At 36.4% G+C, this 26270-nt stretch overlaps 1 protein-coding gene across 3 annotated transcripts in view; it reads right to left on the reverse strand.

The window, feature by feature from the left end:
* LOC150083297 (tektin-4-like) overlaps window positions 1–26270 on the reverse strand; it is a 164659-nt gene that overhangs the window by 48052 nt on the left and 90337 nt on the right. For all 3 annotated transcript variants that reach the window (XM_090377956.1, XM_090377957.1, XM_090377955.1), the window contains exon 3: window positions 18308–18614. In XM_090377956.1, the coding sequence (XP_090234082.1) occupies window positions 18308–18614 (307 nt within the window). The remainder of the gene's footprint in view (window positions 1–18307; window positions 18615–26270) is intronic.

A 26270-nucleotide genomic window follows, 5' to 3' on the forward strand; every position in this document is an offset into this window, starting at 1 on the left:
ACTAAATGAATATTTTGCATCAACATTCACACATGAGGAGTTATTCGGCGAGGGGAATGCCAGAGGTGTATTCAACTCTGGCAGTAAGCTAGATAATCTTGTAATAACTGAGAGTAAAGTGGAGGAGAAATTGTTGAAGATAAACACAAGAAAGGCACCCGGGGTGGATGGGATCTATCCAGTTATATTAAAGGAGGCAGCAAAGGAAGTAAGAAACCCTTAGCCATAATTATGAGAGCTTCCTTGGACTCAGGGGAGGTACCCATAGACTGGAGATGTGCAAATGTGACCCCAATTCACAAAGGAGGATCAAAGGCTGACACAAGTAATTATAAACCTGTGAGTTTAACTTCTGTTCCAGGAAAATTAATGGAGGCACTGGTTAAGGAAGCACTGCAAGATCATCTGGACAAGACTTCAGTCAGCTCAGACACAGCATGGTTTTGTTAAGGGGAAGTCTTGCCTGACCAATTTGATTGGATACTATGATGCAGTCACAAAAGAACTGGATGCAGGGAATAACTTTGATATTATATACTTGGATCTTAGAAAGCCTTTTGATACTGTTGCACATGGAAGACCGCTGCACAAATTGGAGCATTGTGGCAAATTGCTGCTATGGATAAAGGGGTGGTTGAGGGGAAGAAGACAGAGTGGTAATCAATGGACACTGCTCATCGTGGACTAATGTTATTAGTGGAGTCCCTCAGAGTTCAGTGTTGGGTCCATTATTGTTTTCTGTATTTATAAATAATATTGATGATGATATATCAAGCTTAATGTCCAAGTTTGCAGACGATACAAAAGTTGGCAGGGTTGTTAAGCACACTTCTGACGCTATGCTGCTGCAACAGGATCTGGAAAGGTTGAGCAGATGGGCTGAGAGGTGGCAAATGAAGTTTAACATTGACAAATGTAAAGTACTACATATGGGAAACAGCAACCCCAGAGCAACGTATAAACTCTGTGGTACTACACTGACAATGGTAGAGAAAGAAAAGGACCTGGGGGTAATTGTGCAGGCAGATATGAGGTTCTCTGAGCAGTGCAGGTGGGCTGCAAGAGTAGCTCATGGTGTCTTATCAATGATATACAGGAATTTTTCTAGCAGGGATAAGGAGGTGATTATTTCCTTGTATAAGGCAATGGTTAGGCCACACCTTGAGTACTGCATACATTTCTGGAGGCCTCATTTCAAGAAGGATGTAGAGCTGCTGGAACGAGTAAAGAGAAGGGCAACAAGGTTAGTGAATGGAACAAAGGGTTGCTCTTAGGAAGAAAGGCTTAAGTTTTGCAAATTACAGTGTCTGGAGACTAGGCACCGGTGAGGTGATCTGATAGAGGTGTATAAAGCCTTGAATGGTTTGAGCATGCTCAATGCTGATGGGATTCTGCCTCTTGCTCAGAATAATCACCTGAGAGGGCATAAATTCAAATTGAGGAAAGACAGATGTAGGATAGATGTCCGGAAATTTGTCTTTAGCCAGCGGGTAGTTGGTTGGTGGAACAGATTTCCATCCCTTGTTGTGGAAGTTGATAGCCTAAATAAATTTAAGGCTCAGCTGGACAGGTATTTCAAACGAACGGAAGGGTGAAGTAGAAGTTTTTTTTTTTCTGGCTGATGCTGCATAAGCTTGCTTTCTTGCATCATATGCCTCTACTAATGCTATTACTCCAGGTCTTTTTCATTTTCCACTACCCTAAGAGTAATAGCACATAGTTTATATGTTAATCTGGGATTACTGCTACCTATATGCAAAACCTTGCATTTGTCAATGTTAAAACTTCAACTGCCATTTATCAGTCCATCTGCCCAATTTCTTGGGCAGATGGACTGATATTTCTATCAGTCCATCTGATAGAAATATCAGATGGATTGATAGAAATATCAGTCCATCATCTATCATCTGCAAATTTAAACATTATGCCTGATATATCTTCATCAAAAACAACAATGGGCACAGCACTCAACTCTGGGAAAATCCACTAATAACATTAACCCATAAGTGCAATGTCCATTAATAACCACCATCCCTTTATCCAGAGCAATAACCTGCCCTTAATAAAACACTGCTCCAATTTGTACAGCAACCATTTATGTGCAACAGTAGCCAAAGCTTTCCTGAAATCCAAGTATACTACACTGAAATAATTTTTTTGCACCCAGTTCCTCTGTTACTGCATCATAGTTTCAATCAGATTGGTCAGACAAAATCACCCATTAACAAATCTATGCTGCGACTGCAGTGTAATTATATTCTTGTCTAAATGGTCCTGCATTTCTTCTTTAACCAGTGACATATTTTTTCCTGAAAAAGAAATTAAGCTACAACTCTAATTACTCATGTCACCTTTTGATTCCCCCGTTTTTTTGAACTGGGGAAACATTTGCACATCTCAAGTCTATAGGGATCTCTCCTGAATCCAAAGATGCTCTCATAATTATGGCTAAGAGTTTGGTTATCTCCTCTGCTGTCTTCCTTGCTGTATACTGGATTAATGAGATCCATCTCACGCACCTCTTTTATGTGAAGCTTCAACAATTTCTCTTCTGCTTTTCTTTTGGTTATCACAAATTCATTTAGCTCTGTGTTAGATTTTGTTGAACTTCTGGTGTTCCCCTCCTCAACCCCAGGGGCTCAACATTTGGTGAGTATGGGCTTAGCACACCCAGGGTGGTGCCTCTGTAGCCAGGTGGGCAGGAGCGCAAGTGCGTAGCACACGCTTCTTGATTAGACCGGATTCGAGCCTATGACCACCAAATACAGAGGATATGTAGGAAAGGTCAGGGAATGACCACCGCATATCCTCGGAGCAATATGGCATTAGTTGCTAATGCTCCTAAAAACCAAATAACAACAACAACACCACCACCACCACCCAGGGTCCTAAGCTAGATATCATCATCATCCTCTTTCTTGGTGATTCCCTTCTCTCTCTTTCTCAGGGTAATGCAATTTTTTTTTTTTTTTTTGGCTGGTGCAGTATAAGTCTCGGTCTTCCTTGCACCTTATGGCTAATAATAATAATAAAGAATTCCATTAGTGAATGTAGATGAAAAATACCTATTCGGTTTGTGAAGAACTTGAGCAGGCTCATCAATAGTTAAACCATTGATATCAAGTGGATCATTGTGTTTAAATCCCTTCCTTCTATTGTTAATAGAAGTAAAGAAGTTTTTGCTGCTTTAATTGTTAACAGTGCTTTTTTTTGTAAAAAAAAAAAATAGGTGCCAGTACTCATTCTTTGCTATCAGGAAAAATTGTAAATTAAAAGGATATGAAAAGTAAACTAAAAAATTATTTTCTGATATTGTTACTTCAGTAGTAATTTTTTTGGAATAAGAACAACAAATTAAGTATTTAACTTTTTTTTTTTTTTTTTTTGGTAGTTGTTGGCGCATTCAGCTTCTGTGGCCATAATTCACCTCCCAAGGTTTTTGCAGTACTTTGATCCAAGCCCGAGGCGGGATTCGAACCCGCGACCTTTGGGTTTCCAGGCAGGCACTTTACCCACCCGGCTAGCCCGGTCAGCAAGTATTTAACACACAGTTTGCTAGTAGAGATAAGGACATCATAATCCCATTATATAAGGCTACTGTGTTCAAGTATGGAGCCCGCACCTAAAGAAAGACATTGAGCTTCTTGAAAGGGTACAAATACATAGCCGAGTGGGCAGGAGCGGGAGTGCAGTAGCATACGTTCTTTGAGTAGACCAGGGTTCAAGCCCCTGACTGCTGAATACGGTCGATCTGCCAACCCGCAGTGGACCAGCGTGGCAGATTATGGTCCATTTCCCTCAACATGAATTGTTGAGGAGGCTTCCATCCTGCAGTGGGTTGATAATGGCTGCACTTTACTTTTATTAAGCTTAAATTCATTATACAAGTATATAAAAAATAAGTAAAATGTATAAAAAAATAAGTAAAAATAATTTCAAAATAAAGTTTTTGTAGAATATTCCAAATTTTTATTAAGTTCTCACCCAACACACTATGCCGACTTCTTTTCTTACTGTTTGTGTCTGTTGCTGAATGACATTTCTGAAGCAGCGACAAATTGATATATTTTGCTGGATCAAAGCGGGTCAGTAGTGGGTCTACAATTTTAAGAAATAATAGTGAAGAAATTGTTTTTGTCATCAACGAAGCTCTGTTTGGGATGACGATCAGATTCATTTGTGAAAATCCTCATTCACATTCACTTGATGAAATTGGTATTGCAATCAGAGAGTTCATAAAATGCTTCAATTCTTCTGAAACTCGTTTCAATTAGGTATTGCTGAGAAATCCATGAATTGTATATCTCTTTCATTTAACTGACACCTAATTTACAATTTTCTAACTTCATCTTCAGGCCAATGTTTGCTATCAAGTACTGTACTCATTCCATGCTGTCAAATCAGCATTTTTTACTTATCAAGCAGCATGCTTTCTACTGATTGTTTCAAAGTTCTGCAGAAAGCTTCTGGATCGATTGGAAAAAATTTTCGGTAATCTGTCACATAAAGTGAAACTCCTTGAAATCTTAGATTTTCGGCTGCTTTGGCAAAATTTCTGTAATACAGGAGAGTTTTTGTTTAAACTGTCCAAAATGTTGGAGTCATTCAGATATTCAGGTACTGTGTTTTTGTTTAAACTGTCCAAAATGTTGGAGTCATTCAGATATTCAGGTACTGTGTTTTTGTTTAAACTGTCCAAAATGTTGGAGTCATTCAGATATTCAGGTACTGTGACCACGAAAACAGAGAGAGGGAAAATTTACGGAAAAATGTGGATAACGCACTTCGACGAAACAGATGGTTATTTGTCGGGGTAAAAGAAAATCACTCTCCAATTCTCCAACAGGGCGCTTATGGTAGAAGGTTGACCACAGTCCAGTCCATTGTCCGCATCGGGAATACCCCTTGAACTGCTCACTGTTGACCACTGCGACTTCTCGATTTAGCCTCTAAAGGCCAGAAGTGCTGTGAACAGTGCATACCGAGTTAAGTCTCTCCAAATCTGTTCGTTATATTAAAATTTTCTTCACTCAATGGAAACTACGTATTTTAAATGTAATTTTTCCAAGGGGAATTCTAAAAACTTTGTTGTTTTTATTATTATCAGTCATATGGTACAAGGAAGCCTGAGGCTTATGCTGCACCAGCCAAAAAAAAAAAAAATTCCCAAGTTACCCTGAGAGAGAGAGAGAGAGAGAGAGAGAGAGAGAGAGAGAGAAGTAGAAAGGAAGGAATCACCAAGAAAGAGAAGGATGATGATATCCAGCTCGGGATCCTGGGTTTGCCAAGCCCATACTCACCAGATGTGAGCCCCTATGATTATAAAGGAGTTCGTTAAACTGAGTTCCCACTAAGTAATTTAAAATTCTAAAAATGGTTATAAAGTTTTATATAGAAAATATCTTAACAGTGGAAAATGCAAATTTAGTTAAATAACTTTAAGCTTATTTCAGTAGTAGGTAAACATGTGAATAATATTTATTGACATTTTGAAATTTGTAATAACAAATTTCGAAATGTACTGCAGTCAAATGTCACACGACACTGTTAATAAAAGGTGCCGGTATGCCGTACCGTCCCAAAAAAAGCAATGGGAATTCTTTGCCAGAGACATCTCATAATCTGTATTAGCTTGCCTAACCTCCTATGTGACTTGATTACAGACTTGTTTATATCTACTATAAGCATCTGTATCACCTGATAAATTTATATCTAGACCATACTTTCTTCTCTTCCAAAAGTGTCATCAGTTCATCATACATCCATTTAGACCCATGCCAGGAACTGTATTTCTTGATGTGAAAAGCCTAATTTTACGATTCTTCCCTGAATGCTTCCAATTTGGAATCTGCTGTTGGAATATCTCTAGATGGTCCCCACTGAATAGTATTTAAAAATTGTTTGAGATCACTGTAGTCACCCTTATGAGAGCAAAAGCCCTTCCCTTTACCATTGACTGTAATTATGTCTTGAAGTAAATCTCACATCAGCAAACAGTGATCACTACCACCCAGATGGTCTTTTAACTACAGGTTTTTAATGCATAAAAAAAAAAAGAAATCACTGCTGGTAATCAGATTAAGAATATCATTTCCTCTTGTTGCTTCTCTAACATGCAGTTGTAGAAAAGAGTCATCAAATAAAACCACAAAAGTCTTGTAGTGTGAATGACCTACCCACAAATTCCAGTCAATATCTTGAAAGTTAAAATCCACAATTATAAGACATCATGATTTACTAGCCCAATATGTTTCTCTGTATAGTTGTTTGTTATACTCATTACAGGCATTAGGCATATAACACACTACTCTCATTTTTGTTTCCTTGGTGCTTACGTAACACTGAACTTACTCAGCATTGCACTATCCACTTATGTCAACTGGATATACAGGGAGTTCTTGCTTTATGAGTTCCCGGGTTTATGAGTTTTTTTCCCCAAGTATCAAGTAATGACAAAATCGTAAATATGAACATTAATTGCAAAAAATGAATGTTAAACATTCATAAATACCGCATTCCAAACCACATCGTAGCTATACAATACAGCTACCCTGCTTTATGATATTAATCAGTTCCAGAGACACCATCGTATCGTAATGTGAACCCAATAACACATTGTTTGTTTTTTGGTAATTCGTTTCAAGATTTCGGAAATTTAAATTTTTGCTGTATAACTAAGCTATGTATCTCTCTAAAATGTCATTTTTAAGGTCAGTTGTTGTTGTTATTTGGTTTTTAGGAGCATTAGCAACTAAGGTCATATTGCTCGGGGGATATGCGGTGGTCATTCCCTGACCTTTCTGCATCCTCCGTATTTGGTGGTCACAGGCTCGAACCACAGTCTAATCAAGAAGCATAGTATGAATCAGAGCTGTAATACTCAATATGTTCTACGTTGATAATAATATTAGTAAATTAATAAGAGGAGTTTACCTCAATATAGTACATGGAACACTTCCGTATGATACCCTCCAGAAATTAAAACGGAAAAAACGAAAAAAATCGACAACTTACCGGTACATTAAAGTAAAATATAAATAATTAAATAATCAATTTAACACAATTCAAAATCGATTTAAAACAATTAAAATTCAAATTAACGCAATTAAAAGAATCTAACGAAAATATTCAAAACAATTTTCCTTCCTGAAGCTGACAATGCTTTCCAACCGACTGTCGTGATCACAGGAATGAAAATTCCAGGAATGAATATTTTCATTCCTGTGATCACGACAGTCGGTCGGAAAGCATTGTCAGCTTCAGGAAGGAAAATTGTTTTGAATATTTTCATTAGATTCTTTTAATTGCGTTAATTTGAATTTTAATTGTTTTAAATCGATTTTGAATTGTGTTAAATTGATTATTTAATTATTTATATTTTACTTTAATGTACCGGTAAGTTGTCGATTTTTTCGTTTTTTCCGTTTTAATTTCTGGAGGGTATCATACGGAAGTGTTCCACGTACTATATTGAGGTAAACTTCTCTTATTAATTTACTAATCAAGAAGCATGTGCTATGCACTGCTGCTCCCGCCCACCTGGCTACGGAGGCGCCTTTAAGGTCAGGAGCATGACCTTAAGGCCATATAAAAGGTCATGAGCTTGATTTGTAAATTGTATTAGTTACCGATTCAAATCATTAAAATGCACTACACTTTCATCATTATCATATGTTACGATGTTACGTTATAAGAATCAATCTTAAATGCTTTTGTGATATTTTTCTAAAGCACATTTCTGTAGACCATAAAACAATATGCACTTTCCGGTTTATTAGGCTTTTCTGTTATTGCAAGCAATTATAAACAGGTAGTAAACTTATCTTCTTGCATTTGCGAAAATACCGATAGCTGGAATTGTGTGGTTTTTACATTATTAAGGTGAACTGTATTTCCCCTTTACTAAAATCATCAATCATAAAAAAACACAACTTTTCAGAATCTTCTCTTCATTCCTTTTTTTTAAGCTTCATAAACTTGTTACTCCATGTGAATCATGTTAGTTGCAATTTGTGTGTGCTGTTAAAAAATGCTTATGCATGCAATTGTGAAATTTATAATTAAAAGGGAAGATTATCTTGGAAACAAACACCTCTTGAAACATTTCTGAAGACAACGACTCCCTGTGCAACAAACCAACAAGTGCCGAGCCAATAATAAGCGATCAACGAGTGTGCATTTAGTCGATGATGATGAAGAATAAACATTCTTTAACATTTGTAAGTCTTAATAATTTCTCTATTATTATAATTTGCTTGATTTTACAGGTACGTTTTCATTTCTTTCGATAAATCAATCATTGTTTAAACATAAACTAATATTTCATTGTTCAGAATGTAACCCCTATTTTTAACCTTATGTCTATAGGAAATAAATTCCTACTTTACGAGTGCACGCTAGGTACGAATTAACTCGTAAAATCGAGAACTACCTGTACTTCCTTAGATTTAACATACTTCTTAACTAAGAGCATAACTCCCTTTCTATCCTGTCTATCTTTGTGTATGCATATACTTTCCATATTCAAATACTGCATCCCTTATATCTGAGTGACATTATATCTCCAACAACCCTACAATGTTTGCATTTGATGACTTAATCATCTTCAAATTCATCAAATTTATTTACAACGCTCCTAGAAGTAGTGTACATGCACCTGTTATTATTCTTAGTTACCCTAACACAGGCCACATATTTACTTGTTTCTTGATGACCCACGGCAGGGCTTGAAATCGCCAACACCTTGTTTTTCAGGCTGCTGCATGTTCCAATAGAAGATGTGCAAATATCACTTTCACCTCTGCCTGCAGCTCTAATTAACCTATTAGTCTGTGCATATCGCTAAGCTATCAGTTTTCTGACCAACCTAAACACTGCCTCGATAATATCAGCAAATATTCTTGCAAATCTTCTATTTAAGTATATCTCATCCTTGTAAAAACAGGGTCTTCCATTAAGAAACACAGACGATGCCAAGAAAAATTCTACTCCATTACCCTTGAACAGTCTCTAAAAGGGCCGAATTGATCAACAAGGCTCTCAATATGTACTCCTTCCTATCATGTGGGCAGGATTGGAGAGACTGTCAAATTTAATACTAACTTTTGCCTTTTATTATTATTATTATTATTAGCCATATCATGCAAGGAAGCCTGAAGCTTACGCTGCACTGCCAGGGGGAAAAAAAATAAAAAAAAAATTCTGAATTACCCTGAGAGAGAGAGAAAAAAAAATAAAGAGTCAGAAGTAGAAAGGAATCACCAAGAAAGAGACGAATGATGATATTCAGCTCAGGACCCTGAGTGTGCCAAGCCCATACTCACCAGATGTGAGCCCTTTTCCCAACACTGCCCTGTACTTGTTTAATTAGTCCTCAGATCTCCTACCCTTAATATAATTAGTGTCCACATATACAACAATATCACTTTTCGTGCCCTTAAAAGATATCTGCTCTACAATACCATCTACTTTTGCCCCTGGCAGACATACCCTGGTCCTGTCCTATTCCACCTTTCTTCTTGCACAATATATTTCCCATTTCCCTGAGAATGGATTCACCAAAAAGAACTATCTCCTGTGAGACCAGCACTTTCTGCCTTGGAGATTGCTGTTGTGTTGCCTGATGCACAAGTGTGAGCTCTAGAATTGTGCTGGGCAGCTGAGAACCTGATCCCCCCATTTTAATTTCTTCAAGAGCATCCATCCACCCTTCAAGTTCTCATGAAACATCCATCAGAACATTGAGTTGTCCTCTAATTTCTCCACACTCTCTGCACTGAACACACAAAGACATTCCCCATTGGCTATATCATGGCCTGTTCCAGAAAGTATGCATACATTGCACAAGCAGCAAATTTTATTAGGCTGTAATTCCTAGGAGAATCGTCCATTTCAGGCCTCCCAGAGCCACAACCGCTACTTTGAGCCTGTTGCTTTGCTGCTATAGTTCGATTCATGATTTCCATTTAAATTCAATTTAATTTGAGGATAATACACTAAACTGATAGATACCTAAATGCAATAATACATATTCTGCTATCAAGTTTACATTATATGTATTATGCTATACTTTTACATTTGTAGAATTTTAAATTAGTACAGCTTACTAGAAATAAAATTTATTAGCAAAAAAAAAAAAAAAATGTCAATCCATGTGATTACAACCTACGTAATTAGCAATTAAAACTATACAATTCTACTTCTATGGACTTCACTACTAGTTATATGATACTATATTTGTGCAAAATCACCGATACAAAAGCTCTACAAATGTTAATGAAAATTCAGAAAGATATCTTGCTCTGCTTTTAAATTTTACTTTTTCTGAAGTCATCCACTACCAAAATTTACAGGAAATGATCTTTATACAGGACAGTACATCCATCACACTTTGGCATACCTGTGCAAAACTCACTTGACATTAATGTTTGTTGTTGATGCAACATAAAACCATCAGAATTTATAGTGTATCTGTGTCTTATGACCACAATGCAGCAGTATATTATAGCTCCACCAGAGTATTCATGAGTATATCTGTATTATATGCTGGCTGAAAGCAAAGAATAACTCCTGGAGAAAAAACATTACTCCTCACACTTAAGAGTGGCTAACTAATGCCCCAAATGAATTCAAGAATTCTTCCAGTTTCTGGCAAGTTTAAAGCTTTCTGTACAGGTGACAGTAGCAAAACCACTGTACTGGTACAGTGTTTTCACAACCCATACTGATGTACAGTGTATGTTAGCTCACATACACCTACAGGCGACCTACAAATAGCACTGATTTGACCCTAATAATTTTTTTTTTTTTTGTTCTTTTAGGACTAGGTCAAAGTAAAGGTTTACCAGAAAAAGTCAATGATTATTGTTAAAACAGAACATATTACACTGAACAAATTTTGGGTCATATCTTGTTACAGGCATGAAAGTAAGTTAATTTTATAGATTTTGGGGTGCTAAACACAGAAATAGTATTTAAAATGGCAGATTGCACTTGTTTTTAAAAAAAGTAGTTGTTTTTTTTTTTTTACATTTATACAAGGTATTTTTTATTTATATGGCAGTAAGATGTAACTATGAACATACCAGTATCAAACATGGGACCTTTTCACCTTTCGCTTGTATTCAGCTTCAGAAGCATCTCTTTTCACCATCCAACAATAATCAGCTAACATGGCGGCACTCCATTTGCTTTTGCATCTTTGTTCCATCGCTGCAATGTCTTGATGGAAGTGTTTACGACGTTCGTCACTGAAGGCACCACAATTTAGTGGGGGAAAATTCGAGTGTGAGTGGAAGAAATGCATCTTCAATGACATGTTGTACCCCGGTTTTTTCATAAAAAGTAATAATATCTTCCACAAGCTGCCTGTAGTTGCTGGCTTTAACATTTCCTAGAAAACCAGTTGAAACATTTCGAAAGGCTTTCCACACCAATTTCTCACTATCACCAAGGACACATTTGAATTGTTCGTCCTTGAAAAGTTGCCTTATTTGTGGACCAACGAACACTCCTGCCTCAATCTTCTCTGTACTAAGTCTTGGGAATTTCTCTTGTAAGTATGTGAATGCAGGACTGTTCACTTCCAAAGCCTTTGAGAAATTTTTCATGAGTCCCAGTTTGATGTGGAGTGGTGGAAGCAAAACTTTATTTGGATCTACCAGAGGTTCAAATGCTACACTCTTCATTTCAGGTGTTAATGATTTTTGTTAAGGCTAACTCCTCTTCTTATAGTGCATATCCTTAGCATGACTACCCCACTCACAGAGAAAGCAACAATACAGCTAGGTCGCGATTAATGCAATATTCGATTTAGTATGAATTGTATAACGATACCAGGTTGTGTTTAATGCAAACCAAAATTAAGTTAATCCAAGGGTAGTGCAAGTGCAGTTGAGGTTATCGTTAAAGTTTTAGACGTTACTACTTCAGTCTGCACTTGTTTATCTTTGGTGTGCATGTGCTGCTGCCTGTCATAATATATGTTAGTTTTTGCGATTTGTTTTAATCATTTTAAGAAGTGACCTTAACAAAATGGAAGATTCCTTCAGATAAAAACACTATGAGCACAAAACAGAAGAGGCTCATTATTAGATTAGAGCAAAAATTTGATGTGATTGAAAGACATGAACGTGGTCATAGTAACTCTAAAATAGGACGAAATGTCAGAATGCCTGAATCTACGGCACAGAATATTATAAAACACACAGGGGAAATAAAAGAAAAAGGTAAAGCTGCATCAGCTTTTTGTGGTTTGCAAACATCTACAATGTGTTACAATAAAAATGATAAAAATGGAGTCTTTTAACTGTATGGATTGAGGATTGCAATCAAAAACACATTTCCCTTAGCAGAGCAGCCATTCAAACAAAATCTTTAAATTTGTTTAAGAGACTGAAAAAAAATAAATAAATAAAATAATAATGAAGTAGAAGAAACATTTAATGCAAGTGTTGGTTGGTTTGATTGATTTAAAAACTGAGTTCAGTTGCATAATGTTAAAATTACTGGTGAGGCAGCCAGTGTAAATGAGGATGCAGCATCTAAATATCCTGATGTTTTAAAAAAAAATAATCAAAGATGGTGGATACACTGATTAACACATATTTAATGTGGATGAAACCGGTTTATTTTGGAAACCAGTCTATTCTAGATGCCTTCCAGAACTTGCATTTCTAAGAAAGAAAAAACTCAACCTGGACTTAAAGATCTCCTAATACTTTTATTGGGAGGCAACACTCAAGGTGATTTTAAATTGAAACCAATGCTTGTTTATCAATCTCCAAATCCTCGCACTCTAAAAGGCTACAACCATAGATCACTTCCAGTCATTTGGCGATCAAATAAGAAAGCATGGGTGACCCAAGCTGTATTCACTGACTAGTTTTCAAGCTATTTTTGCCCAGCTATTGAAAAACATTGCAAGGAAAGCAACATCGCATTTAAAGTACTACTGATTTTAGATAATGCTCCAGGTCATCCAACTAAACTCAGTTCATTATGTGAAAATATAAAAATCATTTTTTTGTTGCCAAACACAGCATCTTTGTTGCAGCCCATGGATTAAGGGACCATCACAACATTTAAGGCCTACTACATAAGAAAAACATTTGAATAGGCAATTGCTAAAACTACAGGAGATGATGCAATTTCCTTAATAGAGTTCTGGAAAAATTATAACATCAGACATGCAAAATAAAATATTCAGCATGCTTGGCAACCAATAACTGCAAAACGTGTGGAGTGTGGAAATGCATTTTTCCTCATTGTGCAAATAGTAGTGATTTCAAAGAAAAAACTGTTATAAAAGAAATAACAAATATTGGAAGAGAACTTGGATTTGATGAACTAAAAAATAACGATGTTCGGGAACGTCAATTCCCGCACGGAAGAATTGGCCGATGATCTCCTACTTTTAGATCAACAAAGAGCATTTGAAGAAGCTAACAATGATGGCAAAGAACAAGATAATGTGCAAGTGAAGGAGTTCACTCTCAAGGAATTCAAAGATATCTTTTGAGCTGTAGAAGTTGTGAAGCAAAAAATTATGGATGATAAAGCACTCTGCATCTACCAGCATATGTACGAAGATTTAAAGAAAGAGAAAGCAGTTCAGTCTACACCGCTAAAATATTTCGAAAAACAATAAAGATATTTTCGTAAGTGTAAGCTTACCTTTAGGATCTATATTTAGAAGTACTCTATGACTTTGTTAACAATAAATTTAAATAATAAGTATATTCTTTTTATCCTTTACTGTAATATTTTGTTAATAAACATAAAAACTTGTGTTTAAAATTTTTCATTGCCTATTTCCATCGAGCTGTAACCAATTACCATCTTTTACACATAATTATAACTTCAAATAGCGCGAATTCAAATAATGCAACCACTTCATGGGATTCATTATCTGCACTAATCGCAACCTAGCTGTACTTAGTGTAACCCTTTTGTAGTCCTAATAAAATGGCAATTACCTTTACATTACCACATATCTGTCACTCATACTTCTGATGGTGTACACCTAAGAGGATGTTCTCTATGTTTGAGTATGTTTCTTTTTTTGTGGATAGCATTTACAAGAGGTATTGAAGGCAGCATATTTCCATTGTGTAATAACACAGTTTAAGGCTAACTTAGAAGCATCTATAAATAGTCACCATTCTTCAGGAACATGCCTCATGTTCATTGCTGCCATAAACATTCCTTAGAAACAGTAAGTTCACCTTCTGTTTGATAGAATTTATCACAGTCTTTATTTAGAGTACGAAATGTTGTCACTTTCACAAAATGATCTAGAAGATTCCACTGTTGTAGCCTCGGGCCAAAAGCTCTGCCTTATTCTTTGGTAGTTCAGTATCCCTGATGAGGTCATTAAGCTCACTTTCTGTGATCTTATATGGTTCAGAAGGATAAAGGTTTGGACAAAATGGTGGATCCCTTGACGTAGATGGCTGCTGTACTTTGTGTATATCAAGCTGATGTTCATCACTGTCTTCATTAGAGTGTACAGAAAAATGGTCTGTTGGTTCAGGTACAGGTAGTAACAGTCTGTGACGTGGTTTGTTGGCTCACTCCATATCATAGGCATTGCGAAAGGCATAAAAAGTCCCTTTCGATTCGCCCACATGTTGAGTTTTGATGAACATGTAGTGCAGCTTATGTGTGGAACCCAATTCTTGTCCTGGTCGCCTACTTTACACTCAAAGTACAAGAATTAGGTCTTTTTTTATGGCTTAAGTTAAGGGATGCTTTCTTGAAGCTAACATGACTTCTTCACATACGTAACAGAAGTCATCCAGGCTATTGATACCATTATGGGGCATAAATAATAAAATTTCTATTTATTTTCAAATAGGCAAAAGAGCAGTGCCATCATTCCAATACAATATCATAATCAAAATCTTGGTTAATCATTTAACAAAATTCTTTCTTGACATAAGAATTAGCCAAAGAATAGTCAAAGACTAAGTTTTGTTTTTATATATAAAAGTCTTAGTTGGTATAAGAAGCTTAGTAGCTTCTAAGATTACTTCACAGAACACTTTCCATTTATAATTTGCAGTTATCATCAGTTTGTCCCACCGAAAGGAATTTAAAACTGTCGAAGCCCACTGGAGTTATGTCCAAAAAAAAGCAAAATCCATTCCCTTTACCCTCGACAGTAGTTGAATCTTTAAGTAAATCCCACTTCAATATACTAATCACAGTAGTATATCATTATTATTATTATTAGCTACATGGTGGAAGGAAGCCTGATAACTGCTTATACTGCACGAGCCAAAAAAAAAAAAAATTCCCCGAGTTACCCTGAGAGAGAGAAAGTCAAAAGCAGAAGGGAATCACCAAGAAAGAGAAGAATGATGATCTCCAGGTGGACCCTGGGTGTGCCAAGCCCATACTCACCAGAATGTGAGCCCCTGGGGGTAGTAGTGGCATGGGATGCAAGAAAGCAAGTGTATGAGCTTATGCAGAATCAGCCAAAAAAATAAATAAATAAAAAATAAATAAATCACACCATTCCCTCCAAATGCCTGTCAAGTTCCTTCTTAAATTTATTTAACCTATCAACTTCCATGACAGATGGAAGTTTGTTCCAGCAATTAAACACCTGCTGGCTAAAGGCAAATTTCCACACATCTATTCTACATCTGTCTTTTCTTAATTTGAATTTATGCCCCCTTAGGTTCGTAATCTGAACAAGTGGAAGGATCCCATCAGAATTCAGCGTGCTCAACCCATTCAAGGGTATACAGTGGTTCCTTTGTGTCTGGAGATTGTTAATGCATGAAATGTCATTGCTGATAATCAGATCAAGATAACTGCTTTTGCTTGTTACCTTTCTAACATGCTGGTGTATCAGTCATTCAATAAATCCAGAAAAGTTCTGGTACTATGTGAGTGACCAATACACAAATTGTGTATTGGTCACTCACAGAACCCAACGGAACCTTGTGGCAAGTTCCAGACCACCTCGATCAGTAAATACCAGATTATCTCAACAACAATAAAGTAACGCTAGATACCCAGTCATTTACTGTGCTGCTGTAGCAGCTACTAGGATGAATGGAAGAGGAAACCAGAGGCCAAGAGAAAACAAAATACGGAGAAAAGGAACACCCAGACTGGGAAAGAAGGCTCCAGCAGAAGATAGGAGAGATAAGTGTGAAGATAGGCTGACTGTCCAAGTACCAGTGGAATAATAGAAGTAACAAGCCGATCACAAAAGTTGACTATCCTCAGAAAGCCAGCCACAGCAAACACAGATCTATAATTAGAGGACAGAAGACCTGGACACCCTGAAGGAGAAACTCCTTCAGAATTGTCCAAGTGATTACCCCTTTGTCTGAAGGACTTAAAATAAGGTCTGGAGGCCTTATTTTAAGAAAGACGTAGAGTTGCTTGAGCAAGCACAGAGAAGGGCAACAAGATTGGTGAGGGGAACGAAGGGATCCTCTTACCAAGAAAGGCTTAAGTTCTGCATACAGCATCTGGAAACTAGGCACCTGTGATATGATCTGATTTAAGTATATAAGGCCTTGAATGGGTTGAGCAGGCTTAATTCTGATGGGATTCTTCCTCTTGCTCAGATTACAAACCTGAGGGAACATAAATTCAAATCAAGAAAAGACTGTTGTAGAATAGATGTACAGATTGTTATTTGTTGGTTATTTGGTTTTTAGGAGCATTAGCAACTAAGGCCATATTGCTCCGGGATATGCGGTGGTCAATTCCCTGAATTTTCCTCATTCTCTATATTTGGTGGTGACAGGCTCAAACCCTGGTCTAATCAAGAAGTGTGTGCTGCTCTTTCCCACCTGGCTACAGAGGTGCCTAGATGTACAGAAGTTTGCCTTTAGCCAGTGGGTAGTTGATTGCTGGAACAAACTTCCATCTGTTGTTGTGGAATTTGATAGCTTAAATGAATCCAAGGAGGAACTGGAGAAACTTTTAGAGGGAATGAATGTGTGAAATGTCTTTTTTTTTTATTGGCTGATGCTACATAAGCTTGCTTTCTTGCATTAGATGCCTCTACTACTGCTACATATTAGATGTATGGGTTAGTGCAATCGCATCATTTTTATACATAATAAACCACCAAGGTAGAATTGGCATAGCTTTAATTATATCTCACATCATGAATACCTTCACATATTGTAAAATTATATCTCATATCGTGAATACCTTCACAATATGAGATATAATTAAAACCATGATATTGCACTACCTTGAATAAGTAACGCTTCGCTAATGGAGAAGACTACTGTTACTTATTTTAGGCAGATATCACGAATAAGTAACAACAGTCTTCTCCATTGGTGAAGCATTACGTATTCGAGGTGGTGCAATATCATGGCAACTCATTGTGAAGGTATTCACTGTATGAGATATGAAGAAATTTATTTATGCATGGGTTAATGCACACATATCATTTATATTACACACAATATGAGATATAATTAAAACGATGCATTAAAACTACCTGGGTAGTATAAATGATGTGTGTGTGTGCATTAACCAATGCATAAATAAACTTCTTCATGCTCTAAGGCCAACAAATGTCTTTTAGTGTACGAGATATAATTAAAACGATGCCAATTCATCTTACCTTGGTAGTTTACTAGGTATAAAAATGATGCAATTGCACTTACCCATATGTCAGTAAACTTTTTCAGTCTAAAGGTCTAGTCAAAAAGATGCCTTTTAGTCTAAACATGTTAAATTATTTAAAACACATTTTATCAAAAGTTCTAATATTTAGTTCTCCATTGTGTTTAACACACAAAATTAATCTAAATATAATACAGAACTAATATTAAAATTTTTGCCAATCAGAGGAATACCATTCACAAAATCCAAAAAAAAAGGAAAGGAAGAAGGCCAAACTAATATGAGACAGCAGCATAAACAAAGCATGTCTACTTTGTGCACAGAGGTGTCTATTGACACAGAATCGACATGAGGTACTTTTGAATAGCTGTCCAAGGCAGCTATTCAAAAGATTCTCCCCCCACTCTGCTCCATTGAAGACTATATCATACAATTACATCAATAAATTAACTCTTGCACCCAATGCAGATGCCTCAGGTAGCACCCCCACTGCCTAAAGAGCAACTCTGTGATATATATTTCTAAGGCGAGAGAAAAGTAAAATGGGCAGTGACCAACAAAGATCCAAGTGCTTAACCAGTATGGAGAAAGACGCCTAGTACTTGGAAGGATAACTTCTTAAAAATGTCTACGATCTAGCTAAAATCCTCATTAACGTATGAAAGCTAATTTAAATGACTAAAAATACTAATTTTACCTTCAAAAGACCAATTTGCACATCATCTTCCACAATATCACTTGACACTCTTTGTTTCCTTAAATCAAGACATTCACTTGCTATTATTAAGCACAACTGAGCAGCATCCAATGAATTATCGAGTCGTTTTTTTTGCAGAATAAGTTTCTGTATCTTAGTAGTAATACATTCAATAGTTTTTTCTAATTCTTTCTTCCAATCAAATGTCTCTCTTGCTTTGTAACCTAACTGCTCAGTAACTGTGTCTTGTGTAGATTTTGTAATAATAGCCCTCTCCTTACTTAGTTGACGACTTTGCTCATAGATTCTACAGGGTCAAACATGAATTAAAAATACATTAAAAAATGCTACCATACAAAGTTATAAATATTTAATTATTAAAATAAAGGGCCAAAAGCACCTCGCAAAATAATATAATATAACATTAAAAAAACATGGCACAAAGTTCTTAATTAAGAACTCAATGAGCAGAACTTAAGTTTTAGAAAAGAAGTGAAATTCTGACCATACCAGTGTACTGCCACTGAAAAAGTATCATGGTAATTCATAACTGAATGTTCAAAATGGACCAAAGTTTGTATATTAGGCATCATAATTATAACATCTCATATTGTGAAATCCTTCACAATGAGTTGCCCATCTCTTATACTTTAAAAAAGTAACACTTCTCCAATAGATAAGTCTGCTGTTACTTATTCTGAGTTGAGTAGCACCATCCATATGGCACTATTTCAAGACTATTTGGACCAAGGCCTATCTTTTGGCATCTCTTGTATTGAGTAAATAATTCACAAGTGGGTTTACCAGCTGTTAAATCTTAGGTACCAAATCACCAACTGATGATAGGCCACGTAGTCTTGAAAATGGTAGTCTGGGTGGTTGTACCCAACCAAAAATAAGTAACAGTAGATTTCTCTATTGAGGAAGTGTTACTTATTCAAAGTAAAAGAGACAGACAATTCATAGTGAAAGATTACAATGAGACGTTATAATAACGATACCCAATATACAAAGTTCAGTTTTTTTTTTTAATTCTGCTATGAATTAATGATGCAAATACATTAACTTTACAATGATTTCATTCATTACTATTTTAATTTATGCAGTGATTTTATTTTAATTACCTAATATTCTATTTAATTTTACATTTTTCAAGAAATTAATCAATTCCATCAGGCCACTGTCTTCAAGAACAATTTATGGATCATTTTAGTATTAGTAGTACTTAGCAAATGATGCAGTAATGCAAGCTTACAAAACATCAACAAAAAAAAAAAAAAAAAAAAAAAACTTCCCATGTCACTTGACCATCCTTTAACAGTTTTTATAATTAAAAATTGAATTTATTCAAATTATCTATCTCTACAACACCAGATGGAAGTTGGTTCAGAAAATAAATTGCATGCTAGCTGAAGGCAAATTTCCACACAATCTATCCTGCAATCATCCTTCTTCAATTTGAATTTGTGCCACCTCATGTGTGTAGTATGAGCAAGAGGAAGGAATCCATTAACACTAAGCTTATGCAACCCATTCAAAACCTTAAACACCTCAATCAGATCTGCCCAAGAGGTGCCTAGTCCCCAAACTGCAACTTGCAGAACTGAAGCTTTTCTGGTAAGAGCAACCTTTTCTTTGTCCAGGGTCATTCCATGTCAAGTGGCCTAGGGGTCCCTGCTCGACCAGCTTCAATTTTGTTGAAACTTGGTGTGGATGTTTAAACAGGTCTCAAATGAAGCTGTGCAAAATTTCAGTTCAAAATATAGTATGCTTGAGGCACCAGCACCTTTTTTTGTGGATCACTTGGTGTTATGCGGAATAAATCACAAAAAAATTTCGAAGTTTTGTTGCACAACGGTGAGAGGTAGTGCTCTGAAACTTGGTATGCCTAGTTAACTTTTGTCAGAGGATGCAAAACTTTTGGTGTCCAGGCTCAAAAACTTTCACATTTTTTACAATGCAGTCTAAAACTGGCACCAAAAATTTGTCACGACAAATTTAAGCAAGACTTTTGAAAGTTATAACTTTGAAATAAAAGCCTTTGGTACCTTCTTCTTTGGACATTCCACTTACCAACTGCATGAATTCAGCGTAACTAAATATCAGCTCTTATACTTGTTTTCTGGCTGAGATATTTTCCTTCAAAGATTGACTCAAAATTTGAAAGTCAAATTTGACCTATCTTAAGGGGCAAATATCTTAATGTGGGACACCAATTCTCTCGTTTTTGCCACCATTGGAAAGAACCGAGTTTCAGCTACAAGGACCATGGTTTATCTGTTTTATGTTTTTTGTCTTTGCACTTAAGGCCTTAAAATTGAGCCTAAACATCAAGTAGTTTTATGTGCCATATTGTTATTTTGTGAGATTTTTTTGTTGCAGAACACTTCCCTAATCCTGCCTAATGTTTAGAATAATCTAGAAATAGAGTATATTCTAGAATTCTGGATTATTCCAGAAGAATACCCAAGAATTATAGAATATTCTAGAATCATACAAAAAAGTATAAATAGCTGATATTTGAACCATGCTGTTATTAATGTGTTTTACTTCATGATGAACAGTGTTTATTTTGTTTCTCTATTTTTTGTTTGACTGTAATAAAGTTAATTAAGTTTTCATTGCTTGCAGAAACATCCACTTATTAGTCAGCATGAAAGCCATGGAATCAGAAGATTTTGCTGAAGATAAGCTGGACTCATGCACCATCAGTCATATGGATAATTCTAAATGTCATGTGCTATCCTATACACACAAAACTGAGTTAAAATTATTTAAAGAATTTCAAGAACAACAGCTGACAGGTTGACATTGTAGATTAAAACTGGGTGAAGAAGACAATTTGTCTACATCATGAAAGCTTTGCTTTTGACAAAATTTGAATTTTTGCAGTGGTAATGTTGCAATCTTTTCCAGAAGAAAAGTCATATGGTGAAAAAAGTTTACAACCAATTGATTTGTCAATGGCAGACAACCTGAAATAACTAACAAAGGTAGACATAAAACCAGGCCAGAAGCTGTGCCCATCATGCCGAAAATAGTCTAACAGCCGAAAAGCAGCAGCAGGAGCATCAACTTCATCTGGATCACACCATGATGACAAAATGCATGTGACTGAAAGCTTGAACACAAATTTGATGGCTATTGGTATTTCTCCTCGTATTATTCAACTTATAAAAACAATCAATTCGGCCCTGAAAAGACTGTGTAAGGCTTATGGGGTAGAATTTTTCTCAGTGTGGTCTGTTCTTAATAGGAGAAGCTGTTTTTACAGGGATGAGATATACTTAAATAGAAAGGGTGCAAGTATATTTGCTGATGCTATGAAGACAGTATTAGGTGGGTCAGAAACTGCTTTGTGAGACACAAAAGTGAACACATTAACAACAGCTGTAGGCAAAGGTGCAAGTGATTCTTGCACTGCTTCTATTGGATCACAAATCAGCCTAAAAAAAGCAAAGTGTGGGAATTTCAAAGTCGGCTGGAGAGTTCCTCAAGGAACAAGCAAATACATGAGCTGTGACAGAAGCATGTATACTTATATGTACACTAATGCTAAAAGCATAGTGAACCAATTTGATGAATTTGAAGTAGAGATGAATTCATCAAATGAGGCCATTATAAAGATATCGGAGATATGATGTCACTCAGATATAAGGGACACAGAATTTGTATATGGTTAGTACAACATGTACAGAAAGGACAGTAGGGAGGGAGGGAGGGGTTATGCTCTTAAGAAGCACACAGCATCTAAGACAATGCATCAAGATGACATAAGCACTGGAAAAAGAAAAATGAGTAGGAGTGTGTTATAGGCCTAATGACTGTGATAAGTATAATGAAAACAACAGTATGGACATATAGAGTGGTCCAGTAAATCAGAATGTCTTATAATGTTGGAACTTAACTTTCCAGATATTTACTGGACCTTGTGGGTTGGTTGTGCACACAGTAACAAGAAGTTTGTGGATCTATTGGATGACTGTTTCTTAAGCTAGCATGTTAAAAAGGCATTGAGAGAAAACAATACTCTTCACCTGATTATCAGCAGTGACACTTCATGATGCATAAAGAACTTGCAGATAAACGATCCACCAGGTGGCAGTGATCAGGTATTGATGTGGTATTTATTTAAATATGTAACTACTGGCAAAGACAAAGGGAAGGGTTTTCCCCTTCATAGTGGTAGCTACACACAGTGGTCTCAGACAGTTTTCAAATTCCATGCAGTAGGACCAACTGATGAAATTACAAACAACAAATTCTAAATGGGAAACATGGACGAAAGTAACTGTAAAGCCACTAGGCTTTTTATACCAAACTAAGAAATACTGTATGGTTTAAACCCAAATGGTTGTCACGTGAACTAATAAGACTTGTGTCAAAGAAGAAAAATGAATGGGATGCATATATATTATCAGGTGATAGAGAAGCCAATGGTAGATATACACTAGATAACAATCAAGTCACAAAGGAGGTTAGGCAATCTAAAGCAGATTATGAGAAGTAAGGATGCAAAGACTTGCTTCGCTTACATAAACAGTAGAAGGAAAAAAGTTGAATCACACTGATCAACTATAAATGAATGGATTAACTGTTAATCCTACTCAGGTTGCTGACCAACTGAATGGCTGTTTTACATCTATATTAGTATTAGCAATGGCCACATGGTGCAAGGAAGCCTAATGGCTTATGCTGCACCAGCCAAAAAAAAAAAAAAATAAGAAGAAGAAAATTTTTTAAAAATAAATAATTAATAAGAGAAAAGTAAATAAACAATCTATGCATTTCCCCTCTCCCATTAGGAGGGAGGCCTTTGAGCTTTGAATTTCCCCAAACTGTCAGCCTCTGCCACCCATGTAGGTAACTTATTCCAGTAATTCATAACTCGCTGGCTAAAATAAAACTTCCTGCAATCGAGTCTAAACATCTCCTCCCCCCCGTAACATGAAATTATAGCCCCTAGTTCTAGAATAATTTATAACCATGAAAATTTCGTCCTCAATCATTTTACTTATGCCTCTCAGAGCCTTAAACACCGCAATCAAGTCTCCTCTAAGGCATCTAGTTTCCAAGCTCTGCAACGCACATATTCAAAGTCTTTCCTCATATGGATGCCCTTTTGCAGATCTCACCAGGCGAGTTACCTGTCTTTGGACCCTTTCAAGAAGCACAAGGTGCAGTCTCCATACCTGAACACAGTATTCCAAGTGTGGTCTAACAATAGCCTTGTATAATAATGGGATTATGACATCCTTATCTCTACTAGCAATTGTTTGATAAATCATCGATAGGATATCATGGGCTTTCCTTGCAACCTGTCTACAACGATCAGAGAACTTCATGTTCTGACCATATTGTAACACGCAAGTCCCTTTCCTCCACTACCGGCTTTAGTTCAACTCCACCAAGTGTGGAAGTTATTTTGGGGTTACTGTTACCCAGGTATAATACCTTACACTTTGCTGGATTAAAGCACAGATGCCATATTTCTGACCATCCCCGAAGTCTGTCTAGATTATTCTGAAGAAGCTCTGCTTGGCAGTGATCATTAACTACTCTACCAATCTTTACACCATCTGCAAATTTAGACATCATGTCCTCTATCCCTTCATCAATTCATTTACAAAAATCAAAAACAACAGTGGTCCTAATACTAATCTTTGGGGAACCCCACTTCTTACATCAACCCAATCTGAGGAATAACCATTTATCACAACCTTCTGCCTCCTGTCCTGAAGCCATCCATCTAAGGATTTTCCCTGTGATTCCAACCTGTTCCAGCTTACAAAGTAACTGCTCATGCGGGACTGAGTCAAATGCTTTGCTGAAATCCAAATAAACTATGTCAATATTATTCCCCAAGTCCAGTTCTTGAATGATCCTGTCAAAATAGCTAACCATATTAGTTAAACATGGTTTTCACTTTACAAAACCATGCTGAGTATCCTTCAGAATTCCATTTCTATCTAAATGATCCTGAATTCCACCCTTGATCATTGCCTCCACGATTTTTCCTACTACTGAAGTTAGACTGACTGGCCAGTAATTTCCCACTTCAGTCTTAGAACAGCCCTTATGTATTGAAGATACATTGGCACTTTTCCAATCCAACGGAATTACTCCCGAGTCCAGTGATACTCTCATAATTAGCTTTAATGGTTTAATGCACTCACTTGCAGCCTCTCTTAAGATTACAGGATATATGCCATCAAGCCCAGTAGCCTTACTTTCCTGTAGGCTTGAAGCTTTTTTCATTAAATAAACATGGGAAATTGACATCATTAATTACATTTTTTTCAACTTCACTCCCATAATCTCATTGACACAAAGGGGTTTTCTTCTGTAAATATCAATACAAAATAACTGATGAGTTCATCTGCAACTTCAGCTTGGGTATCTAATCCTATCCCACGTCCATTACATAAGGGTCCGATCTGGTTTGTCCTTCTCTTCTTTGAATTTATCTACGTGAAGAATTCCTTATCCCCACTCTTTGCAAGCGATTTTTCATAATCTGCCTTTGCCAGCCTAACCTTTTCGGTGGCACTATTACAGATCAATTTGTAGCTGTTATAAGCTTCAGTACTTTTTATTGCTCTGTAACTTTTCCATGCCATCTTTTTCTGCTCAAGTAATCTGGCAACTTCCTTATTCATCCAACTTGGAATCTTCCTCGTGGAGTATTTTTTTAATGGTATATTAGCATTCAAAGCTTCTGTGATTAATGTTATAAAGGTATATCACAATTCAATTGTATTCGCTCTCTGTGTGATATCTGCCAAGTTAATAGAGACCATGTAGCACCTTAAGCCATTTCCTTTCCTGAAATTATAACCCATTCTTTTGCCTTTAACTACTACTACCTCTCTTCATCATCCACCATAGAACTATGTGATCACTTCCTGCTACTGGTTCCTGTACTGTCAGCCCTATTATGTCACCTGGTTCATGGGTGATGATGAGGTCTGGAATATTCTTTTCCATAGTACTTTAACTGACATGTTGATACAAATAGAAATCATCTAGTTAATTTAAAAATTTTGTCCCTCATGTCAAGTTTCCTTCCCATTTACTCCAATCAATTAGAGGCATATTAAAATCACCCATAATAAGATGTTGATGCATTGATAAGACATTGATGACCCATAATAAGACATTGATGCAACTTTTCATTGGCCTTTTCACCATGAAGGGACATTGCAACACTATCCAATCATGTAACTCCAATTGAAGTTGGTGCAATAAAAAAAGACTCTCTCTTTCTTTCTCTCACTTGTCCATTCCATTTGCATTTAGAGGCTCTCATAATCTTCACAATCACCTGGCCTGTAGATTACTCCCAGTCTCATTATACCCTTGCTTTCAACTATCTCACACCATACAGCTTCTATACTAGCATGCAAAATGTCTGAATCCAGGAAAGCTTTCATCGCGCTCAGGCTTCTTTTCACAAAAAGCATGGCCCCACCATCCCTTCTATCTTCCCTATCTTTCCTAAATACATTATACATATCGTACTGAAACTCATCATCCCCTATCTCCAGGTGGCACCACATTTCCGTAAGCCCTACATGTCAGCGTTACATGTCCTAACCAGAAGTTTGAATTCACTCATTTTATTGACAACACTCCTGACATTACTGTATAAATAGTTAAGAATTAGTGTTCTTGTATAGTTAACTACCCTGACACATCCCTTAAAGTTATTTAAGCTCCCTTCATTGGCATTGGCTACCCACTCATTTGAAACATTTCTGCCCTCAGAATATATTGCTAATATGCTTTGTTGCGGTAACAAACAAGAACTTTTAAGGTATGTGCAAGTGTTACTTTGACCAATATTATCATATAAACACATATCTATATTACCCTTTCCCCCCAAACTAGCAGTTTCCCTGAACCTTTAAGGTATCCTCAATAATACTGGCATAAACTCTTGATGATTCCTTCTACCTACAAG

Source organism: Mastigoproctus giganteus, chromosome 7 (genome assembly GCF_048544385.1).
Source record: "Mastigoproctus giganteus isolate SK-2022 chromosome 7, ASM4854438v1, whole genome shotgun sequence".
Lineage (NCBI taxonomy): Eukaryota > Metazoa > Arthropoda > Arachnida > Uropygi > Thelyphonidae > Mastigoproctus > Mastigoproctus giganteus.